The 10,695-nt window shown below is 54.7% G+C and overlaps 1 protein-coding gene across 1 annotated transcript; it reads left to right on the forward strand.

The window, feature by feature from the left end:
• Positions 1-2,605: 2,605 nt before the first annotated feature.
• Positions 2,606-8,901, forward strand: TENT5B (terminal nucleotidyltransferase 5B). The gene is made up of 2 exons (XM_061357672.1): positions 2,606-2,866; positions 6,211-8,901. Exons 1-2 carry the CDS (start codon positions 2,681-2,683, stop codon positions 7,228-7,230), a joined length of 1,206 nt encoding a protein of 401 aa, XP_061213656.1. The 5' UTR covers positions 2,606-2,680; the 3' UTR covers positions 7,231-8,901.
• Positions 8,902-10,695: the final 1,794 nt, after the last annotated feature.

A 10,695-nucleotide genomic window follows, 5' to 3' on the forward strand; every position in this document is an offset into this window, starting at 1 on the left:
CAGCCGGTGGCACCGAGCCAGGGCCATGGGGGCCTCGTCAGTGAGGGTGTGGGGACAGTGAGCAGCGGTGGCACCTCTGGGACAGGCTGCGTGCGAGCAAGTGGGGCTGCGGGGTGGGTGGGCAGCGGAGGTGCCCAGGAGCAGGGTTTGGATGTGGCCATGGAGGAGGGCTCCACCTCCTCAACCCACAGTGGGCATGGGGAGGCAGGGATGTGCGCAGGGGTGCATGGGGACAGCCTGGCCATGCACAGAGGTGGCTGGTGCAGGTGTGGGGACAGCAGCCATGGGCATGGGGACAGCCTGGGGTGTGCAGGGTGGCGATGCCATGGGAATAGGGCAGGAGGATGGCACCACCCCATCCTGCTGCTCTCTCAGGTGCTCTGGGCAACGGTGGTGGCTCTGGGAGAAGGGCTCAGTCCCTCTGCTTGCTCCCGGAGCTGGCTCACGCCCTGCTTAATGGAGGGTGGGACAGAGCCAGGGAGTCCCTGAGGTCCCTCCTCACCCCCAGGTTGGGTTTCACCCCCTGCCCCTCTCCAGACCCCTGCCAGAGCTGCCCCTTCCTCCCCACACACGTCCCAGCTCACCCCACTGATGTCCCAGGAGGTGATGCCAGCATCAGGATGCTACCCTGCATCCCTGGATCAAGCAGGACCACAGCCCCCCTGCTCCCCTCCAACAGCCCCAAAGGGGCTTTGCAATCCTTGTGCCACCACCCCAGGGGCAGGATCCTCCCGAGTGTCACCCCCAGACAATGATCATTCCTTAATTGCCACCAAAACAAAGGAAGCCTGGATCAGCCCTTGCTGAGCTGGGAGGAAGCAGCCTCAGTGCCATTCCCAGCTCCGGTGGCTCCTTGGGAGAATGGTTGGTGATGGATGTTAAGGAGCAGTTCTTTTAATGGGCCATCAGCACTCCAGTCCCTCTTAGCCCAGCTCATCACCAGCCTCCTGCACCCCAGTCCTTCCAGGATGGGCTGGTAGATCCCTAAAGCCATTTGCCCTCTCTCAGTGTCTTGGGAAGCTCTTCCTGGTCCAGCTCTTGCTGCCAGGACCAAAACCAGTTTGCAACAGGAGGCAGCCTTCCTGGTTTTTTAAGTTCCTTGGAAAATCACTTTCCAAGAGGGATCCTCTCCTCTTGCACCCCAGTCTGGAGCCTTGCTGGGAGTGACCAGAAGCAGAATTTAATCCTGGTGGAGGTTTTGAATTGATCCCCACAATGATGCCAGAGAGCAAACCATGGTGGCACAAGGAACACCCTCACATGGGGACCACTCGGGCAGCTGGGATGGAGAGGATCTCAGAAGGGACCAGGGCTTGGGGCACCCTTTTGCCTTCTCAATCCCCAATCCCAGTTGTGGGTGCTCCTGAACACCCCATTTCCCCCCAAACCCAAATGCCCCATCACTGAAGTTACTCTTCCTGCAGCTTCCAGCGGCAGACCCTTGGGATATGGAAGGGGAGAAACCTGCCTGGGCTTTGGAGACAGCTTGGAAGAGCTCTGCAACAGCCTCCCCGAGGGCAGCAGCGCGGCAGGGAGGTGCCTCCTGGAGCTGTCTGTTAACTGCTGAGGAGAAATGAGCTCTTTAAAGGGATGGGAATTGTTGGGATAAAAGGAAATGGGTGGCAGAGAACACGGATGGCCTGAGGAGGAGGTGGGGGCTCCACCCGCAGCAGGGCCATGGGGTGAGGTTTAGGGGCTGGGGCTACTCAGCATCCCGAGCTGGTGGGTCCCATCATCAGGGGATGCCACCCTGTGTGTCCTGGGTACCACAGCCCCTTGCATGCAGCTGCTGCAGTGAGTCCTTGGGGGCACTGCTGGGGTGAGGGGGGTGGGGGGTCAGGCCAGGGGGCACTGGGCTTTGGGGGTACTAGGCCATGGTGTAGCAATGGGGTTTCAGACCTTGGAGCATCAATGGGCATCAATGGGCATCAATGGGCATCAACGGGCATCAATGGGATGTCAATGTGTATCAACAGGTATCAACAGGCATCAGTAGGCATCCATGGCTATCAACGGGGCATTAATGGGCTTCAATGGGTATCAAAGGGCATCAGTGGGGCATCAGTGGGCATCAACGGGCATCAGTGGGGAATCAGTGGGCATCAACGGGCATCAGTGGGGAATCAGTGGGGTATCAGTGGGTATCAGTGGTTATCAATAGGCATCAACGGGGCATCAGTGAGGTATCAATGGGTGTCAAAGGGCATCAACAGACATCAACAGACATCCGCGAGGTATCAATGGGTGTCAATCAGTATCAATGGCACGAGTGAGGTGTCCCTTTAACCCGCGCTCCGTCTCAAGCCCCACCGCTCTGCCCCGTCCCCTCCTTATTTGCCCCTCCTCTTTCCTCTTTCCTCTCCTCTAATTGGCCATCACCTCACCCCCACCCTTCCCTCTGGACCTATGGGAGCTCGGGAGAGGCGGCGCTGAAGGGCGGCCATTGGCGGCGGGGCCGGGCCAATGGGTGCTGCGCCGGCGGGGCTATGTAAAGCGGCGGCGCGGAACGGGCCCCGCAGTGCTGGGGCAGGGGGCGGCGGGGCGGGCGCTGCGGCTGCACCGGGCTCTGAGGGCGCCTGCAGGCCCCGCTGTGCTCCGCGCGGGGCTCCCGATTCGCTCCCCGCTGTGCTCCGGCGCCGCTTCCGGGTGATCGGCGCGGCTCTTCCGGCGGGGCTGGGCCATGCTGGCGGCGGCGGCGGCGGCGGGGCCCGCTCCGGGCGGCGCGGAGCAGCCCGGCGGGAACCGCTTCAGCGTCCTGTCCTGGGAGCAGGTGCAGCGGCTGGACCAGATCCTGGGCGAGGCCGTGCCCATCCACGGCCGCGGCAACTTCCCCACGCTGTCGGTGCGGCCCCGCACCATCGTGCAGGTGAGCGCGGGGCTGCGGGGGGAGGAGGAGCCGCTCTCCCGCTGGACTCTGCCCCGGTCCCGCGGGGGCCAGGAGGGAGCCAGAGTGCTGAGGCAGCGGTTACCGGGCTCCGGGCCCTAGGCTAGCCCCGCTCCCCCGCGGGCTGAAGGCCGGGCTCCCGGTGCGGGAGGGCTGGAGCCGGGGGGCGGTGGTCCCGCTTCCCGGTGCCGTTGGTGTCGGTGGGACCGCTGCTGTCCCCTCCCCGGTAATGCCTAAACCTAGGAAACCCGACCTTGAAATAGCCTTGTATAGGAAACTGAATGCGTTCCCAGTGCCTGATCCTGCTCGGCTTGCTCCCACCCTGCACCCCTCCTGTTCTTGAGCTGTTCTGGTGGCGTAAGAGCAGGGCAGTGCTGGTGGCTGAGGCAGAGTGGGTTCTCCAGAGCTGCTCCCATAGGATTGCTTCATGCTGGTAGGCATGTTGGGCTGGTGTCTTGGAGCAGTTACTGCTTGCCATGTTAGATCGAGTGTCAGTGGCCTTTCGGTTGTCATCTACATCCTCCAGGGCCTGCCCAAGACTCTGTCTTGCTAAAGAGTTCCTGTTAGTTTAACCATAAGGTAATAACTGTGTTTAATGTTGAACTAACGATGTAGTTCAAATGAGCTGATGCATATTCATATTTGGGAGGCAACTTCATGCCTCAGTAATGACTCATCAAATGTAAAATCGGGCATGTTGGTTTCTAATTAAAAGGGCTTTTCACAAAGCTCGGCCCAGCCTGGCTTTCACAAGAAACCCATTGCTGGGATTCTGAAGCCTTGAGAAATATTCCTGCTGGAGTGTGGAAAATGGGAAGGTGACATTTGAAACACTGCCCTGTGATCCCAATGCCTTCAGTTCCTGCTGCATCTGGTGGGGGCAGAAGTGCTAAATCTTGGCTGCTGACGCTTTAAAGTGAGTGTGAGAGCTCCTGTCAGGACATTGCCCGCAGGTTGTGCAAGGCCAGCGAAGCCTGGCGTGGTGCAGCATCAGATGTTCCACAATGTCTTACTGCTTAATTCCACCAAACTAAAGGCATCTGCTGTCAGAGCTGCTGAAAAGGATGTTGCTACTGGCAACTTCGGGCACCACATAACTGAGGGCTGTCATTGGGACCTGCCACACCGGCAGACCCTGTATTTAGGGCTGACTAATGTGAAACGAGTAACCTAAAAGGCAGTTCTTTATTGCGCGCTGTTGTTGTTGTGGGAGGTGGGAAGCGGCCGGTCAGGATGCAGGCGGGCTTTGCTCCTGCCTGCCTGTCAGAGTCAATTATGTGAACCACACACAACGTGAGGTGCTGTTTTGGGAAGCAGGTCAGCAGCTGCCTAACCCTCTAAATATCCAGCCCTCTGGGGAAGGCACATACCTGAGCCCACTGCCTGCAGCCAGGGAGATGTGCTCCGGCTGGAGAGCTGGGGGCAGTGGTGAGGCTGCAGGCTGGAGCTGCCTTGGGGTGATTTGGGACAAAGCAAGTTTGAGCAGATGGGGGGGTTCCCCCTTTTCTGAGTACATCTCTCATAGGTGTGCTATGAGTCTGAAGCTTATGGGTCTGTGGTGCTGTTGGTCCTGAGCTGTGCCCAGAAAGGGCTTGAGCAGATGGTCTTTGGCTCTAGGAAGTTAATGTGGGTTGAGATCCCCTCAAAGCACGGGCCCTAGTTCTGCAGCAGGCACTTTTGTGACTTCTGTCTTCTCTCTCTAAGCCTAATAGCACAACACTCAACTCCACAAGTAGTGCTGGAGCTGTGCCTTGCGTGAGCAGCTCCAGCGGCTGATCACTTGGCACCAGACACGCACCAGGAGCTGCCTCAGTGGCCTGTGTGATGTTTGTTCTATAGGGGGGAATAACCCTGTGTCTCTTCTAGGGGTAAATTCAGTTTCCAGATTCTCTGCCTTTAAAAACAGCCCTTTTTATGGCTGGATTGGATGTGCTGATGGGGACTTGGGAGCTTGCTGGTTAACTGTTGCCTGGCATGTGGCTGTCACCATTGGGCTGGCAAAGAGCCTGGGTGCACTTCTGGACTGAGCAGCAGTGGCTCATGACAGGGAGCAATGGGGAAACACCAGTGGAGAAGCTGCATCATGAGATTTAACCAAGTCCCTGTTGAAAACCATTCCGCAGTTTGTACCAAGAGGTCTGCTGTTTGTTGAGGGGCAGTTTGATACCTGCTGAGACCCATGGAGCTGTAACCCTTTGATGACCCCCAGACTGTCTGCTCAGGGCTGTGTCCACCAAGCAGGTTCCCAGCTTTGATTCTCAGTGGGGCCTCTCAAAGTAGGACAGCCTGGCAGAGCTCGCCTGGTCACACTGGCTCCCAGTGATATCATTTGTCCATCTGTATCCCAAGCTTGGCTCTTTCAAGCTCCAGCCTTGCTTTGGGCACTGGGGGAGCCAGCTGGCTCGCTGGGGCTCCCAGGGCAGTGGGTAATTGTTGGAGAGGAACATGAAAGGATGAGAGATGGGAAGAGGTGAACTTAATCTTCTTGGGATCTTTGAGCTTAGTTAAACTCAAATTATAAGCTGGTGTCTAGATAGTTTATTTTATGGTCTTGGGGTTATTTCAGCCTCTTGTGTGTTAAGTAATCGGGCAAGTGATTCAGCTTTGCTCCGAAGGAACAAAGCTTTGGAGGTACTGGTGGGTGTGCCAGGACTGAGCAGGCAGCATTAAAATCACCGGAGTAACACCCGTAAGATGAAAGCTGCCTCTTGTGCTTGATAGCATGCCAAGTACAGGACGAAGCTCTGACACACTGGAAATTGTTAGGATACACTTACTAGTTAGGACATGAACTTGCATATGCCTGGCTGGGGCTTTGGAGCAGTTCTGGAAGCTTGATTTGCCTTTAATGAATCTTGACAGGCAGAGGGGATGGCTGAAAGGGGTGAGCCACCCTCATTAAATCACCAGGGGCAGCTGCAGACTTTGCTGCTGCCTTCTGGTTGGAATCCTTGTTGGCATGTCTGCTCTTGGCTTGATGCTTGGAAAGGCTGCAACCTGGGGAGGGGGGGATGAAGGGAGCAGAGACCACCCCAAAGATGAGTGCAGGTAACCCAGCTTTGGTGGGGGAAGGAGGGGAAGAGCAAAGAGCCACTTGTGCAGTAGGAGACCTCTACTGCAAGGGAAAAAGTAAAGGAGAGCCACCCCTGGCTGCTGGCAAAACTCTGGATGCTTTCCAAAGTGACCTATTTCTGATGGATTAGCTCTTTATTTCACTGTCTTGCACTGGAGTGACCCATATAAGTGCTGGGAGTGAATCCTGCTGCTGTAACCAGGCTGCTCCAGGAATGTTTCCTTGCTTCTCACTGACTCTCTCCATATCTCAGGTTGTCCGTAGTCGCCTGGAGAAGAAAGGAATTGCAGTCCATAATGTCAGGTTGAATGGTTCAGCAGCTAGTCACGTTCTACATCAAGACAGTGGCTTGGGGTACAAAGACCTGGATCTCATCTTTGGCGTGGATCTGAAGACCGAGGATGTCTTCCAGCTTGTTAAAGATGTGGTCATGGACTGCCTGCTTGACTTCCTCCCCGAAGGTGTCAACAAAGACAAGATCACCCCCATGACGCTGAAGGAGGCGTACGTGCAGAAGCTGGTGAAGGTGTGCAATGAGACGGACCGCTGGAGCCTCATATCCCTCTCCAACAACAGCGGCAAGAACGTGGAGCTTAAGTTCGTGGACTCCCTGAGGCGGCAGTTCGAGTTCAGCGTGGATTCCTTCCAGATCATCCTGGATTCCCTTCTGCTCTTTGGAGAGTGCTCGGAGAACCCCATGGCCGAGAACTTCCACCCAACGGTCACCGGGGAGAGCATGTATGGGGACTTTGAGGAGGCAATGGACCATCTCCGGAACAGGGTCATCGCCACGAGGAACCCAGAGGAGATCAGAGGCGGGGGGCTTCTGAAATACTGCAACCTCTTGGTGAGGGGATTTAAGCCCAAATCGGAAGTGGATATGAAGGCGCTACAGAGATACATGTGCTCCAGGTTTTTCATAGACTTCTCTGACATCAGTGAGCAGCAGAGGAAGCTGGAGTGCTACCTTCAGAGCCACTTTGTGGGGATGGAGAGCAAACGATATGACTATTTGATGACCCTCCACAGGGTGGTCAATGAAAGCACAGTCTGTCTTATGGGACACGAAAGGAGGCAGACCCTGAACCTCATTGCCATGCTGGCTGTGAGAGTCCTGGCTGAGCAGAACATCATCCCCACGGTCACGAATGTTACCTGCTACTACCAGCCAGCTCCTTATGTCAGTGAAATAAACTTCAACTACTACGTCACCCATGTGCAGCCCTTCCTGCCTTGCAATCAGTCTTACCCAAGGTGGCTTCCCTGTAACTGAGCCAGGACAGACTTCAGGGGCTTTCCTCCAAGGTAACTTTGTGCCTTGGGGGGAATGGGGAGGGTGGGGGCAAGAAAAAGAGACAAAGCAACCAACCTTCCTAGAACTGCAATGAAAAGAAGCTTCCTGGACTCGAGTGCCTCGTTCCTGGGTTTGTTGGAATGAGGCCTGTCCGCTGCTGTACACTGTGATGGGAAGTGCAGTGCTATGGAAACCAGATGACCTGGACGTTTACAGGAAGACTCAATTGCTTATTGAATTGTGGAGGTCATGGGGGTGGGTGGGGGTGTGTGAGGGGAGATTGTGGAATTACACTAAGGTAGAGCTGCACTGCCCTGGAATGGCTCTGAATGGGGCTGGTTTTTAGTGTGGGAGGCATTAGGGGTGTGCAGACTTGTGGCTTCTGAAGGTAGGAGCCAGAGTGGCGAATTCCTTTGAAGGACCAAAGAATCCTGTTTAAGTGCCTGTAACCATACAAACACAACTGTACTGTAAACCTCTGCAGGGGCTGACATCCCAGGAGCTCGAGTGGGGGTGTCTGAAGAGGCAAATGTTTCTGCTGGGGAGGGAGGGGGGTCATAAGATCATTTCTAGTAACCTTGCTGAAGCATGACTGGGGCTGCAGGTTACGTGTTGCTGAGGTTTTCTGGCATGGCTTCTGCCTGTAAAGGGCCAGCTGGAGCAAAGAGCTCTCCAAGTGGAGTTGTTTTAACAGGGGTGGGCTTGGATTCCATGTAAATGCCAAAATAGAAGTGGGGTAGGGGGAGTGCCTGGTGGCCAATGCTGTGCAGAGCTGTCTGGAGAGGAGGCAGCAGGGAGATACATAGGAATTGACTTCAAGTCTGCAGTGCCAAAGTGTAATCATGTACAGGAACGATGAGGCAGATCTGTCCAGGAGCCTGCCCCGGGCTCCTCTACCTAATCTGTGTTTTGTAGGGGAATTTGAAATGCTGCTGATTTGTCTTGGTTTTTGGTGTGCAGTGTGGTGTTCATGCACAAAGCCAGAGACCAGCTGGGTTATCTGGGGAGATGAGGCTTGTCCTTTGAAGCACAAACCAGCTCGTTCACTCGTCAGGTATCTCCAGCTGTTGCTGTGATGGGGGCTGAAGCCTGTGGTGTTCTAGGAGATAGGGAGACCTCTTCCAGCCTCCTGTGGTGGGGATCTTCCCTCTAGCAGGGCCTATCTCCAGAAGCAGCCTATTTCCAGCGATGTGATTCCACATGTGAGCTACTGATAGCATTTGAAATTCATTCCCTAGCTAGAAATGGAGCTTGGGGGGGTGGGTGAGCATGCGAAGGTCAGTTGGCCTTAGGGGAAAAAGTATGTCTTAACAAACCCTCTTGTGTGTTCAGGGTTTGGCTCTCTCAGCCAAACGTGGCTTTGAAGTAGTCAGGTGTCTGGAGCATCAAACAGTCTTTCACTGCAGTGCCTGCATTGCCATGCCCATTCTTTGGAATCATCATCTCAGCTTTAACTATGCATGGAGGGAGAGGTGGGCCAGCAAAGCAGGTGCTTCCTAGAGATGCTGCTCTGGGAACACCGTGACTCCATGGTGCTTCCTCCGAGGTGCTTGAGTATCTTTATCTTGGGGTTTGTTTTGTTGTGACACGACTGTACTAGCTGGGCAGATTGAATGCTCTAATAAAGACTAGATCCTTGGAATGTCTATAGCCAGATTGCTACCTTCTTTGGGGATTGGGCATAAGGGGTTGGGGGGAGCGATCTGGGGGCTCTTGCACTTACCATGAGCTAATGTGTTTGGAATTGGTCCAGCTTTGCTTCCAATCCAGTTAGAGCTGAAGAAGTGTCGCTAACAATGTTGTTATTACATGTTTAACTGCCTTCCTGTGGAACAGCTTTGCCTTCATGGGCCAGGCTGGTGTGTGGGCTCTGCCACAGCCTAGGAACTTCCCAGTGCCCAGAGCCTGGTCCCTGTGGTGAGAGCTTGAGGTTTGTCCAGTGTGAGGTAAAATTGGTTTAAGGGCTGCTTTTGAGATCCAAAGGATGCAGCCTTCACAGCTGCAAGGGGAGATAGCTTTTGCTTTCATTTGAAATCTCAGTTGAGCTTGTAGCATGCTTATTTTTTACAGGCTGCTTTACCTGCAGGCACATGGGCACACTGAACAGATTCCCTCCTTCCCTTGAAGATGTCAGAAAGATTCCCTAAAGGACAACTTATGTTGAGATTGCACTTTTGATTTACAGCGTGTGTGTGGTGGGACTCTTGTGAGTGGGTTGAACCCGAGTGTTTCTAGACCTTGCAGTGATCCTGAGCTGCCTCCTGCGAGGGAGCAAGTGGAAGATTCCAGTAGCTTGAATGGCGCTTGGGTTTTGTTTTAAATGTCTTTTCCCCTACACCTGTATCACTTGTCCTGCAATGGGCTTGACATAAACTCACTAGATTCTTTAGAATCTGTTGCAAATAAATACAGTGTATTCAAACCTGTTGGGTTTTTATTTGCTTGTCCATGGGGGCAGTGTGGTGTGAGATGCTGACCCTCCTCCCACCGAGAACCAACTGGTTGCCTCAAGAGGAGCAAGCCTGGTTCTGGCCCTGTCCAAGTGGTTGGGGTTGCTTAGTCCCTCCAAGTGAAGGAACCGGAGCCTGGGAAGTGTGTCGCTGTTGGCAGGTCACTGCCATGGTGAGGAAGGTTTCTATTTATAAGGGTGTTCTTTAGTGTTCTGCATCTTCCCTTTTCCTGGAAGCTCCTCAAGTTGCTGCTGGGGGAGGGAGTCTGACATGGAGCCTGCTTGGTGCTGGTGGTGACCTGTGGGCCCTGCTGCTGGGGATGGTACTGGGAGACTTGTGTTTCCTATGGTTTTGTTCTCAAGCACGTGGCTTGAGTGATTGAGAGTTGCTTATTCCTGTGCACCTGACCCACCTGCAAGGTGGTTCCTCTTGGAAAGGGGAGGCTTTCAAAGGTTTGTCTCCCACAGGAGTTTGGATCTGCTGATGGTCAGGCCAGTGTCTTGTGTGATGGCTGGAAGCTGCCAGCCTGTAGCTGGGTGCAAGCTCTTCCAGCTCTGGCTGCCCTCCAGCCTCAGATGAAGTTTCACTTCCCCTTGTCAAGCTACAGGCAGTTCTGGTTCCACTGCAGCAATCACTGCTGATGTGCCAGTCCTTCTCTGGAACAAACTTGCTGGCTCTGCATCTCCCGATGGTTACTGTTGAGGGCTGAGCTTGGCTCTGATGACAGGTCTGGGTCGTTCTGCTGGGGCTGACACCACGTAAGACCGTGTCTCTGTTGCCTGCTTGAGTAGCACTCTGCTTTGGACAAGCTGATTCCTCTCTCAACCTGCTCGCAGTGAGAGGGGATTCTTACAACACAGCACGAAGCTGCTGCCTTCCCTGAGCTTGGCTCTAAAGCATCAGCTTAAGTCTTTCAGTTGTCTTCTCAGTGCCAATGGTCGGTGCTGCTGATGCTCATAAACTGCCTCTGGATTTGTGACCCTGAGCAGAGCAG

This window comes from Neopsephotus bourkii, unplaced genomic scaffold (assembly GCF_033783945.1).
Source record: "Neopsephotus bourkii isolate Nb327-2 ecotype Australia unplaced genomic scaffold, CSIRO-AGI_Nbou_v1 NB_909, whole genome shotgun sequence".
NCBI lineage: Eukaryota > Metazoa > Chordata > Aves > Psittaciformes > Psittacidae > Neopsephotus > Neopsephotus bourkii.

What these genes read in the sequence shown, in the direction of transcription:
- TENT5B (XM_061357672.1), top strand. Translation starts at nt 2,681, where the DNA reads ATGCTGGCGGCGGCGGCGGCGGCGGGGCCCGCTCCGGGCGGCGCGGAG. An exon ending in GGCCCCGCACCATCGTGCAG is followed by an intron (nt 2,867 to 6,210) that starts GTGAGCGCGGGG and finishes TCCATATCTCAG; the next exon opens with GTTGTCCGTAGTCGCCTGGA.